Raw genomic sequence first — 20,754 nt, 5'->3', positions numbered from 1 at the left:
ATGAACATTTTACTTCGTACCAAATTGTATTGCAAAAAAAAAAAGAAGAAAAGAAAAAAAAAAAAAACATATTGAATACATCAAAAATATTGGTATGTATTGATAAATTAATTGGTGAAACTTAAAAAAAATAAAAAATAAATCGTTTAAAAAAAAAAGTACAATTTCAAGGAAAGAAAAAAGACACTCCCTACGAATGAACACACAAACACACACTCACACATAAAGAATATCTGGAAAGTATTGGGAAAATGTTGACTTCATCCCAAGGAAAAATCTGATTTAAAAATATTGTAAGAAATACGAAAAAATTGGGGAAAAAAAATCTAAAAATACATTTTTATAAAGAAAGATAAACTATTAAAAAAAATCTTAATGGATATTTTTAAAATTTAACTTTTTGTTAAAGCCACATATCAGAAAAAAATATGGAAAAAAATATTTAATTTTATCCTTAAATATACCAAAATTGATTTAAAACATCTTTGAAAATATGGGGAAAAGAAAACATTACCGAGATATCTTGAAAATATGATAATTCCGTGAATTACGTGTGATGATGCACTACCTAAGGTAGTATAGGACGGTTAAGTATTGATTAAGTAAACCAAAACACTACTTAGTAAGTACTCAGTATTTCGTAGTGCAATTGAAAAACATTAAGAATTATCAATAATTATTTATTCATGAGTTGTTAAATAACACATCTTTCCTTTTATTCGTCTCACACATTTTTAGATAAAATAAGTAACTTTTTTATAGTTTAGCCACTCTTTAATTTATAGTTAAAGTTTATGTTTATCATTGTGAAGGTTTAATATTAAGAGGAAAAGCAGACTCCTGCAACAACCAGCCACTAAAACAGTCTAATGAATGTAAGGATTCAATGGAGTGAGCTACAATGAGGCATGAAACTGTCCCTGTGTGAGGTCGTATTCCTTTCTTTACTCACAGGGTTGGTGTTCCCATACAGGCAGGACACAACCTGAAGCTGATAACCTCATCTCAGACTGGGAGGTTTCTTGTGAAAGTGATCCTTTTGCTAACTGTTTGTTTAAAAACTGACAGGCTACAAGAGTCCCTGTGACAGCATCTATTCATCTCTGGGTGTCAGTTGTAGAGAGAAAGGGAACAACAGTAGGATAAAGAAACAGGAAGAGAGGAGGTAGATGATGAGAAATGGTGAGATAAAACCCAGTAAAGCATAAATGGGATACTGGTGTGCATTTACAATACGTGAGACTTACCTTTTAGCTTTGAATCATCTTCATATCATCCCAGCAGCAAATTTCAGAAATTCATCTAGCGAATGACTGAATGAGTGCTGATGTTTTCATCACTTTGGTTTTAATTATATGTCTCACTCAGCACAGTCTTCCTTCTACCCGGCTAATTTAGATTGAGATCCTTCCAGGCTTCCCCCTATCTTTCATTTCCCTCCCCTTCTTCTCTCCTCTCTGCATCACATCAGCCCCTTTGTAGAAAAAAAGAGGAAGGAAAAAAACCTTCATGTCTGTGACTTTCTTGCCCTCCAGCATACGAAGCCCTCTTTTATTTTGATCATCGCAGCACAATGGATTCATGCCATTCTGGCAACTTTATTCAGTATCAGCCCAAATTTACATACTGCTTAACAAGTTTGTGCGTGACTGTTGATGCCTCTGATCAAAGTGCTTTTGGAAATCTTTCTCATCTAATTTTTTTCCTGTCCTTCATTTCAAATGCATGGTGCAGACAGGCATCTTTAACTCAGGGGCAAAGAAAGGTAACCTTACTGCTGCACAAGCCCAAATGTCATCCAACAAGGAGGGCTCATGTCCTCGGGATAAAGATAATGTAATCTAAGCAGTATACAGTGTGTGACTGTGTGTCTTTGAGTGTGTGTATCTATGCTCGCCTCAGTGTTTGTTGGAGGCTTGGGTTTGGGGGCGTAGAGAGACAGGGGATGACAAAAGTCAAAGCAGTCATGTGTCATTTTCGGTGCTGAAGGGCTGGGACCTGCCTGCAGGGCTGTCCTCTCTGTCAGACGCACTCAGATATCTGTGCTGAACTCTCTTGCTGTCTCTTTCTTTTCCTCTCTCCATCCTTCTCTCTGTCTTTATCTAATGCACGCGCACAAACGCAGCTGCATGTTTATGCACTAACACACACAACAACTGGATGCTTAAAGAACTATACAAACAAGGTAGAACATTTCCACAGTCAATTTTTTAAACCATAAACATTCAATTTCTATAAGCAATGATTCATTTCAGCTTTCTTCATTAATCTCTCTGCCTTGACTGTATCTGCCACGAGAACAACACTGGAAGGGATGTGATTTCTTCCATGACCAGTCGTACAACATGTAACCCAACAAGTAAAGATCAGGCTGCAAATCAAGACATCAGGGGCCACACGTTGAACCAATAGCCCACAAAATTCCCATGAGGATAGAAGAAGATGCTTCACAGAACAAGTGCTGTGGCATCAGTCTGCAATATATATATATATATAGTAGTGCAAACAACAGAATTGAGAACATTAAATAACTGAGAAAGAAAAATGGATTCAAAAATACAATGAAAACAGGGTGTGGGTGGAAAGAGAGGAATCGTGGGAATGCAAGATTGCACCTCCCTCAGGCAATCAAATTATCCTATGGGCCGATGGTTCCTCCTTATGCGTCGGCTGACATTTTCCTGTAACCCCATCCAGAGTAATGCTATGTGATGTGTGTGACTGGCTTCTGCCACGGCCCAGAGAGGCCATGACGCCTTAGGGCCATTTGCTTTTGGCCTGCAGCATTCTAGGAATTGTTTATTTTAGATGTCTGCTTTTTTTTTGCCTTTCCTTTTCATTTTGCTCAATCTTTCCTCATATCTCCTGTTCTCCTTGTCTAGGCCAGTGGTATCTACTTTCAATTACAGAAGGATGCACTCTGGGTATTCTTCTGGTAGACAAAACCACTGACAGGTGACTCTTAAGGGGTAACTCTAAACCATGCCTTTAGTCTCTTCATGCAAACTGTTAGTATTCCAGCACCTTTCAGGGGACACAAAGGTAATGACAACAGAAGATGCTGTTAGTATCTGTTACTCAGCTGTATTTTACTCTTTGGGATAAAAGTGGAGGGTGTGTTCAAGAGGAAAACAGTTGAAAATCAATGTGTGCTGTGCATGTGTGCAAGAGAGTGAGATGGGGGAGAGTAAGAGATTTAAGGACAGAGGAGATAAGATGTGTGATATGAGATAATAGAGTGATATTCAAAATACACCCCTCAAGCTAGAAGTTAAAAGAGAACATTAAAAGAAAACATATTTAGATCACTTATGGATATGTAAGCCTGTACACCAATATACTCAAACTCCATACTGATACAGAGACCCCAAAGGGTATTAGTGGAGGATGGCCAGTCCACAATACACAGATAGTGTATGTATGTATGTGTGTAACCGTCGACATGTGACAAGCAGAAAAGGGACAGTGTTGAGAGCGTAGCCTTTTATGACCCAACACACTTTGACAGCTTGGTCATCGCTTGAGGACACAAGCAATGTTGCTTTTTCATCTGACAATTTCAAGCAAAACAACTCTCCCTCGATGGATTCAATTGTTCACAACGCCTTTGTGGCCGTGAGTTGAAGTACAGAGACAAAAACATGTCAGTGGCCAGTAGATTCTGCTAGCTGTTAGTGAGAGGAGTCATACTGTCAATCTGTAGGACGAGAAGTGAGAGAAATTGTAAGTGATATAATGGAAGCTGTATTTATGCAACACTGCGCTCTGCTGGTTTACAAGGTGATAACACGTTGAGTCATTTGGCAGAAAAAGTGAGCCTTAAAAAGAGGGATAATGTAACCATAGTTCCCCAGGGATGCAAGAATGTGTGCTTTCACCCTTGAAGCACCTACCTTATTTGGATCTGAAGACATTTTGCACTCAAGCATTTTAGATATACCAAAAGAGAAAGACTTTGAAATATAGCCACAGGGCAGCACATTTTAATGACAAAAATGTAGATCCTCAAAGTGAAATCTGCCTGTGACTTAAAAATCGGCAAGAGGATTGTGTTAGCACTGGAAGATGATTAAAATATTGATGTTAGATGCAACAAAATACTCTAATTAGATCAAAACATGTGGAGGTGATTCCAGTTTTTATCAGTGACTACAACATGAGAACTCACTTTGCCTAAAGTGCATGTGCATGATAGATCAAGAGATAAGCTGATGTGAGGATTGCTTTTTTAATCAGTTGTGTGCTCACATTAAAACAGTGTTTTTCTATGTGTGTGCCATTGGCTCATAAGGTGTGTGTGTGTTCATACAAAGGGTCCACTGTCGACAGCCTGCAGCAGTGTGCATTCTTGCTCGGAGAGTACATATCCTCAGGCCTTGTTCCTCCCTCAATGACCTCTGGTGAAGCCATTATTTTCTGCATTAATGATGAGCAGCAGCCAGCAATGGGAGAGATGGACTTTGTCCTGAGGCGCAGTTGTGCTGATTGTGGGCAACAACGCCAGCAAAAAAAAAAAAAAAAAGCAAGACAGAGAAAGAAAGAAAAAGAAAACTCTTCCTTCAAGCAGTTCAAAAGACTAGGGTCTTAGCAGTAAAAAATAAGCTGTTCTTGCTTTACTGACAAGATAGATCAGATAGCCTCTGTAGCAAGAGGACTGACTACCTAGAATAAACTATTCAAATACCTACAGCTTGTTTCGTCAACCTTTTTGACCACAATTAAAGCAACAACCTAATAGTAATGATGGAATAATATTAAATTCTAACATGAAGCAAATTAGTAAGATGCAAGTAGTGTGAATGAATTGGCAAAAATTGAGTTATGCAAAACCAATTTACCAGAGGTTTCATTGATTGTCTAACATCAGCCCAAACACCAACTTCTAACAACTCACAAACAAAACAAAGTGCAATCACTCTAGTCAAGGCGCATACTCAGGAAATCCTGGCTCAGGGAAGATGACTCTAAATGAAGGACTTTAGCATTCACCATTATGTCTTTGGTAGGAGTCAGAGGGAACCCCTGGGGCCATTCAGCACAGCACAGCACAACTTTTCAAAGGGCTCCAGATTAAAGTCACTGAAAGTTCCCACTGGGGTCTGAGGCCAGGATCCCATTAAGCAGCCCTACCACACCGCCGGCCATAATTGTGTCGTTGAGAATTCAGAGCAGTGGTTGCTTGATAAGCGAATTTAGGGTGAAATAAAAAAGCAGAGGCAAGAAAAAAAAGAAGAAAGACGGTGTCTCATTGGGCAACCATTAGACACTTCTTTAGTTCGCCACTAATTTGTTTTAAATGACTGAGGGAAAGGTGAGCACTTTATAAAGCAATCAAGCCACTATTTTTAGGCCTATGACAGAATGCTGATAGATGAAAACATTGCACTTTATAGCTGCATAATTTACTTCTGCTAGTGGTTTTTTTAACTGCATTTGTATATGTATATTTACCACAGCACTTCCTTTGCAGTAGGATAATCTATACAGAGTGGGGGTATTCTGTAGTTTTTCAGTCTCTCTGAACTCATTTTGACAAAATAGGTCAGTGTTAGCAGAGGCCTAATGATAATCTTACTCAGCTGTATACAATGATTCTATCTTCTAGAGCCATTTGGTGTAATAGCAATTTTTTTTTAAAAAAATGGCAAGTAAAACATACAAACAAGTCCACTTTTATTGATTATTTAGTTTCATTATGGTTCTGAATGTCATAAACATTTTATTTCTGCCATTGAGAGTCATCAACGTTTGAGCCATCTGGTAAAGAATTAAAAAAAATAAATCCTGTGAGTGTAGCAAAAGATCCAACTCCTAACTTGAGAAACTGGGGTAATGTTTGGACACACCTCTATTAGCAGGTATGTTCAAACTTAGCCAACACAACAATTTCATGTATAAGAACTTACTATTCTTTGCAGCTGGTGGACGATGACTTCAAATGTGTAAAAACATTTTAGCAACATCAGTAACTTTCAAGTTAGGAATTGGCTCTTTACAGTGAAATAAACCATGAAACTAATATTCTGAACCTATGCTATTGTCATTCAAGTGCAATAAAGATATCTTGTCAACTGCTTCAAGTGGATTTTTTCTGCTTCTTCTTCTCTGCCTCTTCTTCTTTTTCCTTCTCTATCTCAGCCACCAGAGTCTCAATTTCCTTGGACTCCAAAATCTGTAAAGAGAAAAACACACAATTATAAGATTGTACTAAAGCTAATATCAAACAGAAAAGATACATTTCCTTTATAGCATACCTTGAGTGGCTGATTCCGTCTGATAACAGCAAGTTCAATATTTTTTCCTCCTGACTGGACAACCTGTGACCCAAAAATAAGAAAGTTAACTACAATCAGCCACTGTCATTAAAAACATATCACAGAACGTAAAAATTACAAAAAATTTCATATGAAACATTGTGATAAAATGGTTTAATGGTGCATCTGTGTTCTCTAAAAAAGGTCAGGATAATTTTTTATTTGCATTGTGGGAAATATAAACAGAGCCTTGTGTCCACCAATGGCTATAGGTGCATATGGGACCGTTTGGTGTGGTGAATCCTGATCTCTGTTGAGTTTCCACAGCCAACCATAGCCTTACCCGATAGGCAGTGTATCAGCTGGATAGAGACATATCATGAACCCGAACCCGTTGGTGGAAACAGGGCTTTAGTTAGACGTTAATATCCTTCCTACTAAGTATTACGCTTCACATCTCAAGCATTTAAAAAAAAAAAAAAAAAAAAAAAAAAAAGGGAGGTTTTTTATGTCAATGAAAAATGTGTTTTCATTCAGTGTTGGTGTATCTACCTGATGAGAAAGAGTCCAAAGTGTAATATATGTTGATGCAAAGACATGTCACCTTACCTCAAGCAAAGCTTTGATGGCCAACTTGATTGCCTCGTTGTCACCAGCAATGGCTTCATCTGTGTAATTTTTCTCCAAGAACTCTCTCACGGTTTTTGCACTACGGCCAATTGCATTTGCCTGATATTTTCAACCAAGAACACAAAATTCAATCAACTTTTTTTAGGCTGACAACATATTTGCTAAACGACACCACAATTATGTGATATACACAAAAACAAAATAAATGAATTAATAAAAAATAAATAGAAGAAAAATAAACATAGGAAGTTACTGACTTTCCAGGCATGATAGGTCCCTGATGGGTCTGTCTGGTACAGCCTGGGGGTTCCATCGTAGTCAAACCCAACAATTAACGCTGAGATTCCAAATGGCCTACGCCCATTGCTTTGAGTGTAGCGCTGCAAATATGACAAATGTGTGGATTTGCTTGCATCATTACTAAAATCATAACCAGCTTGAAAAGCACTAAAAGATTTTGCCACTTGAATGGTACGATAGATGGCTTAAAATAAATAAAGGGTGAACAATAAATCAGTGGTATAGTGGTTCCATACCTGTTTCAGCGTTGCTATGTAACGTGTGATGTATTCCACTGTGACTGGATCTTCAACGGTTAGCCTGTGGCTCTGGCACTCAACCCGAGCTCTGTTTATCACAATACGGGCATCTGCTGTCAGACCTTTAAAGGATTTAAACAAAGTTAAAGGACTATGGAAAGAATCTGGATTAAAAAGGACAGTTAATTGAAGTGACAAGTATTGATACATAAGATACCAGGTAGAGCCATTATTAGTTTAAAAAGAAATATACTATTTAGATGTTTAAAAAAGTGAAAGTGTGGATACCTGCAAATGCCATGCAGACATGCTCATCCAGTGCACATATCTTGCGGACAGTCCTTTCCTCCTGCAACTTTGCAACAGATTTCTTCTCCACACCAAGGACAACAATATCTTTACCTCTGATTCCCACCTGAATAGAGTGGGGGGGATAAAAAGAACAAATAAATCGACCCAATTTAACTTTAAATTTTAGCAACAAGATTTTTCACTTCTGTACTTCATGTTCAAACCACTAAATTACACTATTACGTTATCCATATCCAAGTGACCTATAACTATCAAGGTGAATTCATACATAGTCTAAAGGTAGTTTCAAGTTAGTGTTTGCAAAAAAAAACTTAAGGTACTTACAACCAGGTGCTAAAGAATGATAATAAAGATATGACCCCACTTCTTGAATAATTGAAGTGAATGTCATTAAACGCCATTTTATTCCTAACTTTATAAAATATGTAACGTGACAACTGATAACTTATCAGTCATAAGCTTTAAATATTTGTATATATTGTGTATATATATATATATATATATATATATATATATATATATCCTATAGACAGAAAACGGTGGTTACATACACAGGTCAGCAACACGAGGCAATTCACTCCAGTTATTTTATACGTAGGGAGAAAACGAAAAATACTTAAAAAAAAAAAAAATCGGCTTTTTTTTGCAGGGAGCAAAATTTGAGCAAATGGTTTGTCTCTTTACGATGGGTCATTTACTGAGGGTCTACCGTGTGATCTCGGATCAAAACCGAAAGTACTGAGAGTGACACAGCGACAAAATGCTAACTAGAGGCGCTTTGAAAATTTTTATTAACTTCAAGTTTGCAGACCAATGTTAAGTACTGACATATTTAAAATCTAACAACATCGCAAAGCAGTTTATTGTGCGTCACGGAGATGTTAAACTACACCAACATCTAAAAAGTAGTTTTTGTTAGCCGCTAATGTGTTGGCTAACAGACAGTGGCCTGATTAGCTTTAGCATTAGTTCCATTTAACGACTTACCGCTGTGGAGCCTTTCTTTACAGCTTCTTGTGCATATTCCACTTGAAAAAGATGTCCATCAGGAGAAAATACAGTAATAGCCCTATCATATCTTGCCGCCATTGCACTGCAAGACAATTACAATCACAAAAAAAGGAGGAACCTCTGCCAAATGATTCAGCTAGTTAGCAACAAGCCTCTCACTCTGTGGGTTGAAAACAGCGCATGCGCATTACCTATGAACTTCGACTATACCAAAACGAGGTGACGTTGTAGGGCAGTTGTGATTAAAACAAAATACCATCATTTGACTTACATACATAGGAACCGAAACAGATTTTATTATTACTATTACTGTAGTGTTGTTTCTATATTTTGCCGTATCAGAACAATATATCAGTCCACTAGAAAAATGTGTATGCATTTTATATATGTATATTTGTTAATACATACATATATATATATATATATATATATATATATATATATATATATATATATATATATATATATATATTAACAAGCTCCAGCTGTTTCCTTTTTCCTTTTGTAGTCCATATCCGTGGCCTTTTAGTCTCACTGTGGACTGTTCCACTATGTGAAAAATAGGTAGAACTGTGATTCATATAAAGGAAAAAATATAGTTTCTGTCAACTATATGGACCCGTTATCATAAATTTGATAATTTATTTTAACGTAATATAAACATAGGCTATCATTTCAAAATCTAAACAAACAATGACCAACAACAGCGTGTTTAAATGTGCTGCTGACCCCCCCAACAAGGACCCCTGTATTACGAAATTGCATCGTATTCAGAACTGTGGTCTGAGTTCTACCGATTTGTCTTGTGTGTTAGCTACCTTTGACTTTTATGTTTTAGTTCACTTTCATTAATCATAATATCACCATGTCGGTGGCGTTTGCACCTCACAGGCAGCGTAAGGGCGACATAACACCCGCTGGAATACAAAAGGTAATTCATTTTTTTTTCCGCGTCGCATTATGGAGTCTGGTATCAAACGTTGCTAGCCGTTGAGATTGTCAGTGTTGCAGTGCCCATCCAAGTCCAACTGTGGGCAGATCGGGAACAATGTTGGAGGGTCAAAGCGCGGTGAATATGAATGTCCCTGGAATCAGGACGCCATGTGTATACGACGCATCATAGGTCGATTTATTGGACTAACGTGTAATTGTGTTTTAGATGAATGGAGGCCTGTGGTTTTGTTAGCAGAGGACGGCTAGCTAGTAAGACGCGTCTTTTGTTAGCTTGAAACGCACGCTCACATTAAAAGAAGACTCACCCTTTGTTTTCAAATTACAACAGATTAACCATCAAAAAGCACAAACTAACCGAATCAAAGTATCGCATGACACGATCCTTCAATGTTGTGTTTGTCTTATTAGAAGTAAAGGAACGCAATATAAATATCAGCGTTTACTTTTGCAGTTACTTGATGAAAATAACCAGCTCATCCAGTGTATAATGGACTTCCAGAGTAAAGGAAAAACAGCAGAGTGTTCACAGTAAGCAATTTTAAGTACCTACTTAGCACATGCCAGTAAGTATTGTTGTTATTATTATTTGAAATATTAATAACTCTCAATTCACCCAGGTATCAACAGATGCTGCACAGAAATTTAGTCTACCTTGCCACGATAGCAGACTCAAATCAGAACATGCAATCTCTCCTACCTGCTGTGAGTATTTGCTGATTGTGTTTGAGTGAATGAATTCTACAAAATACTGTGACTTGTTGGATGCCTATGAGATAATGTTGAGTTCACCTCTCATTAGGAAGCCTCTCCCATAATCAAGCTACCTGATCGGTTTGCTTATTTTTTGTTTATTTATTTAGTTGAGCAGGTGTAGATAGGTAGGGGGTTAATTAATACAATTTAAAAAAGGGTGCAACAAAGATTTTTTGTCTTCTTTACAGTATTAGATAATTAGATCATTATTTAATTTCCATCAGGTTGTACCATCAGACATTTAGAATAATGTTTTTATTTATTTATTTTTTTATTGGAATTATAAAAGAACTTCACTGTTTGTGAAAATTTGAACATTATGTGCTTGTAATAAGGAGTTTTGCTCAGTGTGAAAATAGTCACCTTATATGGTCCTCATAGAAACTTTTTAAAGTATGATAATAGTAGAATCCACCATTCCTCTATCTTGACCCGCACGAGTGACTAAAGAAATCCATATATCTTGCGTTTTTTAAAATACAATCTGGATTATTTTTTCTTCTTTTTTTTTTTAACATCGTGCATGTTAGTCTTATTAAAGTCCTAAAGTAGATAGATGTTCAGTGAACTAATTTAGGTATGTCTTATAGTGTTTGCTTTTTATTTTTATTATTATTGTTTGTATTTGTTAGATTTGTTTATATGAGGTATTGTCATAACCAGTCATTTGACTGATAAAATTACTTTTATCAATGTTGTTTTGGTTGTTTGTTTTTAATCCCCTTACTTTTAGGTGGTTAAGGCACAGATGGGTTTCTAGACAACTGATGTGTATTTTTGTGTCTGTGCTTTGTGCCTCCAGCCACCCACTCAAAGCATGCCCATGGGCCCTGGTGGCATGACCCAGAGTGGAGCCCCTCCTCAGCCTCCTCATGGTCACAACATGCCCTCTGAGGGTATGGTCAGTGGTGGCCCTCCAGCCCCCCACATGCAGAACCAGATGAATGGACAGATGCCTGGTAAGTCACCCTTTTCCTACCTCAGCGTCCTCCCCTCTTTCTACCCTTTTCTCTTTCTCCTCCATTCAGTTTCTGTCTCACTTGAGTTGCCTAGCAACACCACAGAACTGTGAGGGAGGTCGTTCTGCTGAAGGATGATGTCACTTATTTAGCTGATATGGTGGTGTTGAACTTGGACTTTGTTTTATTGTGCTAATACATTTTATTCTCATGAAGCATCATAGTTAGATTTTCATTGTACATCTCTTTCTTTCTTTCTTTCTTTCTTTGATATGTATGATGTGTAGGAAAAGCACTGTTTTTTATTTTATTTAAAAAATTGCTGTCCTTCAAATTTATAACAGATTTTACAAATTGTCCATTGGGGTCAAATGAAATGTTTTCAAAACCAACAGACCTCAACATCACACAAAGTTTGACTGAAAAAAAAAAGGAATTTGATTAAAGTCAGTCCCTCTGTTTGGTGTATACTCATAAGTAAAGATTTTTGTTGCATTGTCATCCCTGTGAATATATATTCTAACCTAAGAAGAACAACAATCTGAATATTGACTAGAGCATAGCTACGTCTTCTAGGACGGTAAAGAAGGTACCTGGCAACTCTTGTGCCAAAAAAAAATTAAATTCATGCTTTCCATGTCTGTGTTTGTAAATCAGTTGAGAAATGCAGATGTGCATTTGGTCCTATACTTTTTTTTTTTTTTTTTTTTTTTTTTGTCCGGTATGTTGTTTTTACAAATAAAGATTGATCCTGTCGTATGTGTGATCAGAGTGCTCAGTTCACACGCTTAAAATTATTAAGTTTGACCACATCAAGATATAATATGGCCGGTCTGTTTACAGCACTGAAATGTGATATACTTTCTTTGGAAACGTTATGAAGCAGATAGTAGATAAATACTATGCTAAATTTGCAACTATTAATTTCAATAATTAGTGAGTGAAGCTCAATTGAAAATTGTGTCAGTTTACTTTATTAAAGAGCAGAACTTTCCATAAATCATTGCATGAAAGACATATTGAAAGTTTGCTTTTGCTATTGTATATTTCCAAAAATGGTAATGATTGTTCTTCTTCTTCACCTCACTGTATCTTTTCCAGGTCCTAATCACATGCCCATGCAAGGTCCCGGTCCAGGCCCCAACCAGCCCCCAAACATGCCCAGTGGCTCTATGAATATGCCCCCCAGCAGCCATGGCTCCATGGGTGGTTACAATCACACAGTCCCTTCTTCCCAGGGCATGCCAGTTCAGAGCCAAATGAATATGACCCAGGGCCAACCCATGGGAAACTATGGGCCTCGACCAAACATGAACATGCAACCTAATCAAGGTAAAACACATCTGCTAGTTTCACTGTGATTGCATTGATTTCCAGTTCCTTATCTCTTGTACAAGTGTATCTGATAAGCCACATGCTATTACTGTGGCTTATCTATCGAGCGCAGTTTGATAGTTAGCTCAATATCTGTGTACTACAGGCCCAATGATGCATCAGCAGCCTCCATCACAACAGTATAACATGCCTCCTGGTGGTGGAGGACAGCACTACCAAGGACAGCCTAACCCAATGGGCATGATGGGCCAGGTCAACCAAGGGAATCATGTCATGGGACAGAGGCCAATGCCCCCCTACAGACCCCCACAGCAAGGTATACCCCTCAGATTGTGTCTCTCACATGTTCAACTTATGAATGTTGGTCTTTCTTTTCTGTAGCCCTCCCACCTGCATTTCTTACTTCTGTTCCTCTCAATTTAATGTATTTCCTCTACAGTAGTTCAAACAACTTGATGAGTAAAGATGTAACCTAAAGCCTCCAATTTAATCAATTTCCTCTACGGTAGATGTAACCTAAAGCCTCCAGACTCTATAAGACTCTATAAGATTAGTCAAGTGAAAGAGAGAAAGCTAACAAGAACTATCTTGTCTTACACAAGATCTTCCTCTTACACAACCAATCCAACAACACCTTGTATCTACTTGTGTGTATGTTGTGTGTATGTGTATGTAGGACCCCCTCAGCAGTACCCAGGGCAGGAAGACTACTATGGGGACCAGTACAGTCACGCAGGACAGGGAGCCTCAGAAGGTAGGAGAACTCTCCAGTCACTCGGAGATGATGGGAAAAAGAACCCAGGAGTTGTGTTAAAACACAAATGATGTAAAGAGACTGTGGCAAATCCAAAATTTCAGTTTCTTCATTATTTTCTGGGGAAATAAAAATGAATTTAGGCTTTAACAAGGAAAAGTGAGGTGAATTCTCAAGAATGCACATCCACATGCCAGAAATACACCCTATAGCATATGGTGCTGCTACTTCAGAAGCTACCCAGCTTCAGCATGCTTCTATAACCAGATTCAAATCCAAAAACACAGGGACAAGAGTCCCAAATGAGTTTTAACTGTGACAGCTGTATGAAAGTTGTAAAGAAGTCAAGTAATACTTCATGCCTTTAACTACATGGCAAAACTAAGTGTGGCCAGTTAGTGTTTTCATATTCTTTTAGTATTTCTAATTATGTCTTTATCCACTAACATGCAGAAAACATTCAGCATGAGCAACCGAGAAACCACCAGCTGTTTTTTTTTTTTTTTTTAAATATGACACATCTGCTCGAATCATGTTGATACACTTATGATTTCTCTTTGTTGGTGTGTTTGATGTTGGTATCATTTAAACTAGCGAGCCCATCCAGAGATAAGAGACTTAAAGTACATAACTCCTTCTTCGTCTTTGTGCAGTTAACATTAATTTTTATGGGTTTTTTTTTCTTCTGCTGACTAACATGTTTTCATAGGACATTTTAAACGGATGTTTTTGCACTTTTTGAAATAAAGAAAATGAAGGCATTTTGAAAGGGGGGAAAAATTAAGCAGGGCTGTTAACAATCTGCCCTCTGCATATGTCTTTCTGAACAGAAATGGGCAAAAAATTAAATTACAAGTAAAATCAGGAATATTGAGATCTTTTTAAAACCTTAATCTTACCATTTATAAGGGACAGATAAATTCATAATATCCACTTAAGTTCAAATCTTAGTATTTATATACACATTACGTGATACTAAAGTAAAACAATCCAATATTCTAACGCCTATATTGTGTATACAGTAGCTGCTCTTATACTTGAAATGTTTATTTTAATAGCGTATGAAGAATTGTTGTTCTATCTGTATTCATTACTGTTGGTGGTCAACATGTTTTTAAATGCTTGTTGTTCTTTCTTGAAGGTAATGCCCAGTATGGCCAACAACAAGAAGCATACCAGCAAGGCCCACCACAGCAACAGGGCTACCCTCCACAACAACAGTACCCAGGTCAGCAGGGCTATCCACCACAGCAACAGGGTTATGGTGAGATTCCTTCTTTTCTTTTCTTTTCTTTTCTTTTCTTTTCCGTGTAAAAGAAACATGTGTTTGACCTGTAGGAGGCACCATCAGCCCTCTTTGTCTACTTTTCTTTGCTGTGGAATTGTAATTTCTCCTGAGTAAAATAGGTTATTGCAACTGCTTAGAGCACATCTTCACATCATCAGTAGTGAAGAATTAAAGCACTACTATCTTAGTGAATTGTTAGAAGATTTGAGTTTTGTGGAGGAAACATCAAGTCAGTAGTCGTGACTGATATGACATTAGTATTCCTTCTAGTGCTTCAAACGCAGAAGGTGAGTTGCGCTGGCTGCCACACACAGGAATTTGGCAGTGTTTCTAAAATGCCAGAAATTCTTATTAGTGGTTGCTGGCTCAGAGTTTTTTAACATCCTCTTCACCCATCTTGCAAGAAATGTGTTAATCAGCGATCAGGGCTTGTTGCGGTACACCTTTGCTAAAACTGTGACACCTCTAATTTGTCAATGTTATCCTATCCAATTATCTTCCCTCTCTCCCTACAACACTTGTCTTTTTGTATTTAAGCAGTAGTCTTAAACTACTCTATAATTCAGTTCAGAGACCTGCAGCCTATATGAAGTACGTGTGTGTTTGAGAGTCAAACAGAGGAGAGGAGTTGGTGGTTGCAAGTAAAGAGTCAAATTAATGTGATATTTATGAGATATTAATAACTTGACTTTCTGACACTTAAAACCCACAATGTGTTCTGGTAAATTTAACCCAAACTTGTCTGCACCGTTGCTCTATGGGTTGACCCAAGCACTTACAGCAGCTGTTCATACATATTAACATTAATAACAATGTGTTTAAATGCATTGAAGAAAATCTAAAAATGTTTGCAGCCCAAGTTTAGCTCTTGAATCTCTGTAAGCATTTTTCCACATCCCATTTTTCACCGGAACTTTCTGTCACTCACCCTCTATCTGCGCCAGAGCTCATGTTAGTAATGAGCGAGAGGAGAAGCAGAGGCTGTGAGGTGAGATCCATCTGGCGCACACACATGCCTGCTCTCTCAGGCCCCCACAAGGTTATGCACAACAGCACAAGGCATTATGAGCACCTAACGATGCTGCGTGGGCCTCATTTGACTTCAACCCCGGTCGGGCTTCGCTCGGTCCTTCACAGCAGTTGCAAAAATAGCTGCAGCGTATAGGGAGATTGTGAAGAGATTGTGTTTTTAATTCTTTTATTTATTTATTTATTTTTTTTTTTAATGAAGCTCACTCCTGTAATGAAGACCACCCGAGTCTCCTTTATGTTTCCTTCCATTAGGGAACCACTACCCGATTCACTTGTTCTCATTCATTTCTGACTCAGGCGCTGAGGAGGCAGCCTAGCCAAATAGGTCTGACACATCCATGATCCTCTTTTAGTCATCCATCAGCATTTATTCTTTTTAATCCACTTGTGGCCCTAAAGTAACAGTGTTCAGAATAAAAAGTACAAAACAGATGAAATGAACAGAACTTGGGATGCTGTCACTCTGGCTGACTTAGTGTAAACCTTGATTCTTCCATTTCCATAAAGTTAAACTTTAATAGTGTCCATTTCACATACATATTTTATCAAGTTTATCCTTAAGTAAGGCTCCGGCATGCCTGCTTTAGTCTAAGTTGTCTAAAAACTTTGACAAATAGAATAAAAAATGAGGGGACCAGTTTGAGCTCCACCCAAAGAGCACTAGTATTTGGGCTTGGTGTTGTTTTTGAAAGACTTGTAGGTTCATTTAAAGTGGTTGAACATAAACAATTTACGACTTGATTCTCAATTTTTGTAGGTCCCTCCCAAAGTGCCCCAGGACAGTATCCCAACTATCCACAGGGGCAGGGACAGCAGTATGGGGGCTATCGTCCTCCTCAACCTGGACCCCCACAGGGCCAACAGCAGCGCCCTTACGGTTATGACCAGGTGAGTATAGTCACAACGCTGGACAATACCAGAAATGTGTCTATACTTCAGACTTAGTCATTCTCTTGTAAAGTTTGTTGCCATACTAAGTTGTATATTTTGCATAGTGACAATAGAGATCAATGTTGATAAGATTATGAGTCAAACATAAACAGGTACTGTGATATTAATACTATGAGCATATTTGGTTTATCTGTTCTTCCCAAAAATGTATGTATTAGAGTATTTTCGCTTGTTAATTAAAATCTTGTTCATATGTTCTGGCTAATGTGGTGAAGTACGAGTGCGTTAAAGAGCTTTCTTTCTTAAACTTGATGCTGACTGTTCCAGTGTTTAACAGAAGATCCATTTTCTGCCCTGTATTTCCTGTGGTTTTATGTTGGACCACAGCTACACTTTGATATCTTTATTTTTGAATATTCAGGGGCACATGAGGAAATAAAGAAGCGGGGATTTGACCCCCCAGACTAGCTCTGTAAGAAGCAAAGGTAATGGTTGCTGTAAGGACCTCAGAGTCCAGCCTAGACACTTGCCCACCTAGCCTTATGTTTCTTCTGTCTCTCCTCTTTATCTATTTCAGTCTCTTTTTTTTTTTTTTTTTTTTTTTTTTTTTTTTTTTTTTTTTACTTTTATGTTTCTGTTAACCAGGGGTCTAACTGTCCAAATACAGCCAAAAACTGTCCTTAATCTCCTTATTTTACTTTTTTTTTTCTCCCCTTGTTTGTACACATGATTAATCTATTTGATAGGGGTGTAGCAGTACATGAGATGGTCCCAAACATTTGTTTTAATCTTAAGTTTTGATAAGTTCAGTACAACCCCATGAACACACACTGTTTTTGTTTACATACTTGCTCCCTTGGAAAACTTCTTGAGCTGATGCTCTACCTGGACTACTTGTTATCCATCAGCTGTTGCATGCTTTAAAGCCTGTTAAACATGCAGCATTTTACATTTAAACTGCAAGTTAATCTGCCTCTGCACACACTGTACAGGACAACCTTTCTTTTGTGTTTTATCGAGTGAAAATTCTAATAAAGTTTCTTCAAACATCACAATGTAGTCTTCACTGTTGACAGAGAAAAAGCTTGTTGTTTTGCTGATTGTACAGCTGAGATTGATCTGCTGGCTTTAATGGTTAATTTATTTTTAAACATGTTGAATTTACTGGAGAGGAATATTTTTTTCATACTAAAATTAAACTGTTTGTTCCACGCACCAACAGTACTCAGTATTACAGAGCTTTACCTGTTACACTTTAATAATTCTGCAGTTTTGCGCTTGATTATTCCACTTTTTGTTTTGCTAATATACTAAATTATTTCAGAACAAAGTTTCAAACCAAGCCATATGTGTTTGTACTGTTACACCCCTAATTTTTTAATAGATTTTTTTACATCCATCTAACTGTCAAATAACTGTTTCCAAATAGTTTTTAATGCACTTTCCCCATACACCAAACACACATTTGACCCCTGTTTAGGTATGCATCAAACACATCCATTCTTGCATTGAATTTGTCTGATTTAAAGCTAATGTCCACTATTTATTAAGGAGTAACATCCTCAGCACTGCTGCTGACAAAACCTGGGGTTTTGTGTTGGAATTTAGTTCACAAGTTGTAAGGCCATGCTGCCACCTGCTGGTCAATAATGGCCGATGCAGGCAGAAATCATGGTCTTCTGTATGAATTTGTTTAAACTGGATGTTTACGATTTTTTTTAGTATAAGCTGTTACTTTGTGTTGTTGAGAAGGTCAGTAATGTGAGTTTGTCATATGTCACTCCACAGGGCCAGTATGGAAATTACCAGCAGTGAGAGATGGTCACAGCAACCTTCACAGTTCTGCTCTGAGCACTGTCTGAGCTTTGACCTCTGGTCAACTGCTAAGCAGGCCTAAATTATGGTTTCAGCTCAGATTTCTTTGGACACAAACATACAACACTCAAGAATACAAGATATCCCCCCCCCCATTTTGGGCTTCTTTCCTTGTCTCTAAAACGTGTTCCTGTTTATCATGCACATTGACAAGATAATGTCAAAGTCCATGACTCACCCTCTGCTCCATTATGTCTCAAAGCAGCAATGCCTTAAAAATGGAACTGCCTTATCCTTTAGCATTGCAGATTGTGAAATGGGCTGACAAAATTTTGGATAAAAAGTGACTCAGATGTACAGTTTTAATCTCCTATGGTGCATTGTTTCTCTATCCTTCAGTTCCCTGACCATAAGAAGCAATAATGCCAGCAGTGGGGAATTATGAGGGAACGTAGAGGTGAAATGATTCCAATGCACCAGGTGAACTTCCAGCTAGGCCATGGTACATGTCTTGATGTATGTGATGTAAAAATATATTTTATGCTTTTTAGATCAAGCTAACTTTGTATAAGACATTGAAAACTAGTACTAAAGCTGTGTTGTTTATTTCAAAAGTGTATGTGTCAGTGTATTTTTTTTATTATTTTTTTTATGCTCTTTGATGACAATGAATCCTATCCAGCACATTTTCTTTGTTGAATTGTGTTTTGATTAAATTAGACCTCCTATGTCATTTACATGGACTTTGTTGATTTAATGGAAACAATTAAAATTCACATGAACAGAAATTCCTTGAAGAACATGTCTAAAACTAGAATATGTTTCTTACTTGAAAAGGCACAGAAATTGTAAATTTTGATTTGGAAGCAAAAGTGGAAAAATTCTAATTTAGATTTTTTTTTCCTTTTTTTTTTTCTTTCCCCCAATGAGTTTAGTTTTGATTTTCCCCCACAGTACCTGACAGAATAATGGCTATAGGCATTTATTTTAAAAATGCACTCAAAGGGGTAATATGTAGCAGATGCCACTGCAGGTTGTGAGGTAATGCCCTCTGGGGACCTTTTTCTACAAGAAGCACCTCCATCTTGTCCATGGACTGCAAACTGGTGAATGAGAAAGATCCAGCTCGGTATAATAGTTCTGACCAGTACTTTGTTTTGTTAGTCAACACTGTTAGTTGGTTAGTTGACAATGCTGGAATCCCATCTCTCCCTGAATAAATGTCTAAGTTGATGTCATTCAAATAGTGTTTTGTGTGTGTGTGTGAATAAAGATTGTTACTGTCAAATATGTAACATAAGATGTGAAAATAATGTTCTGAAATGGATTCCTTTACAGTAAAGACTGGTTGTGCAGTTTTGTTTTTTATCACTGGCTTGATATCTGTATTATGGTGCATATTTTATTGATCCCATATGTACAGCATCATAAAGAAGAGGAGTTCATTGTCCTCTGCTATTGTTTATATGGCTGTTTTAATATTTTTCATTCTGCACCCCATTCAAGTGGTGGTCACATTTGTGTTATGGCAATGTAAACTGTACATTATAATAAATTGGGAGAATCTTTAATATATTTTTGTGTGCAATTTATACCAAGTGATCTTTTTACTAAGATGTTGCTGATGCTAAAGTGTTAAGAGTATTTGTCTTAGAAACAGGATGCAAGCAATCGGTGCTGTCATGATGTGACAGTATGATATAATTGTTTTGTCTTCATTGGCTTTCTGGTGGTAGGTCTCCAACTGATAATGACCCTGCCCTGCTCAGCAGCATGTCTGCTTTGTCCAGATGCATACAGAGAGGTCCAGAGCACATTTAAACCCAAAATTATCTTGTGTCCCTCTTTTTTTCCCCCCTCTGCCACCCCCCCAGAGAGGTAGAGGAACTACCTGTCACATAGAGTGGGGGCTATACAGATGGTACACCAGATGTGTGGCCGAAACACGTGATGGGAGACTGGTGTTTGGTGTTAAAAGGGCCAGATAATGCTTGGGTTGCCTTGGTGCAGGTGTTGAGTGTGTGCATATAAACGCTGGGGTGCAGTTAAAAAGAATCAAGTGGTAACTTTTTCTGTGTGTTTATATGTTTACATTTTATATGTGCATGTGTACAGTTTTCTGAATCCCTGCTCAGATTTAGTGGCATTGGCTAGTCACCCCACACCGCCCTGCTGCTCCACAGCTGGCTGCCCCACCCTTCCCAGCTGCTACTGGGGCTCCCCCTGG

The 20,754-nt window shown here is 37.7% G+C and overlaps 2 protein-coding genes across 5 annotated transcripts; one reads left to right on the top strand and one right to left on the bottom strand.

Moving 5' to 3' along the window:
- Positions 1 to 5,656: 5,656 nt before the first annotated feature.
- Positions 5,657 to 8,929, bottom strand: psma8 (proteasome 20S subunit alpha 8). Its single transcript, XM_041993328.1, has 7 exons — positions 8,723 to 8,929; positions 7,712 to 7,838; positions 7,421 to 7,545; positions 7,142 to 7,264; positions 6,864 to 6,983; positions 6,255 to 6,317; positions 5,657 to 6,172 (listed from the first exon to the last, which is right to left on the bottom strand). The coding sequence occupies exons 1-7, from the start codon at positions 8,822 to 8,824 to the stop codon at positions 6,077 to 6,079; spliced, it is 756 nt and encodes a 251-aa protein (XP_041849262.1). The 5' UTR covers positions 8,825 to 8,929; the 3' UTR covers positions 5,657 to 6,076.
- Positions 8,930 to 9,504: 575 nt separating this feature from the next.
- ss18 (SS18 subunit of BAF chromatin remodeling complex) lies at positions 9,505 to 20,098 on the top strand. Of its 4 annotated transcripts, XM_041992628.1 has the most exons (11): positions 9,507 to 9,677; positions 10,152 to 10,228; positions 10,318 to 10,402; positions 11,256 to 11,412; positions 12,514 to 12,744; positions 12,893 to 13,063; positions 13,424 to 13,501; positions 14,643 to 14,765; positions 16,579 to 16,709; positions 17,134 to 17,197; positions 18,501 to 20,098. In XM_041992628.1, exons 1-10 carry the CDS (start codon positions 9,612 to 9,614, stop codon positions 17,149 to 17,151), a joined length of 1,137 nt encoding a protein of 378 aa, XP_041848562.1. In that variant the 5' UTR covers positions 9,507 to 9,611; the 3' UTR covers positions 17,152 to 17,197; positions 18,501 to 20,098. The 4 variants fall into 4 exon arrangements, with proteins under 4 accessions (XP_041848563.1, XP_041848562.1, XP_041848561.1 ...); XM_041992627.1 differs by lacking the exon at positions 17,134 to 17,197; XM_041992630.1 differs by lacking the exons at positions 9,507 to 9,677; positions 17,134 to 17,197 and adding an exon at positions 9,715 to 9,949.
- Positions 20,099 to 20,754: the final 656 nt, after the last annotated feature.

The sequence above is a fragment of the Melanotaenia boesemani genome, chromosome 8, assembly GCF_017639745.1.
Source record: "Melanotaenia boesemani isolate fMelBoe1 chromosome 8, fMelBoe1.pri, whole genome shotgun sequence".
NCBI classification, from domain to species: Eukaryota; Metazoa; Chordata; class Actinopteri; order Atheriniformes; family Melanotaeniidae; genus Melanotaenia; species Melanotaenia boesemani.
The sequence above is the reverse complement of the archived record's forward strand: the minus strand, read 5'-3'. Positions and strand labels throughout refer to the sequence as shown.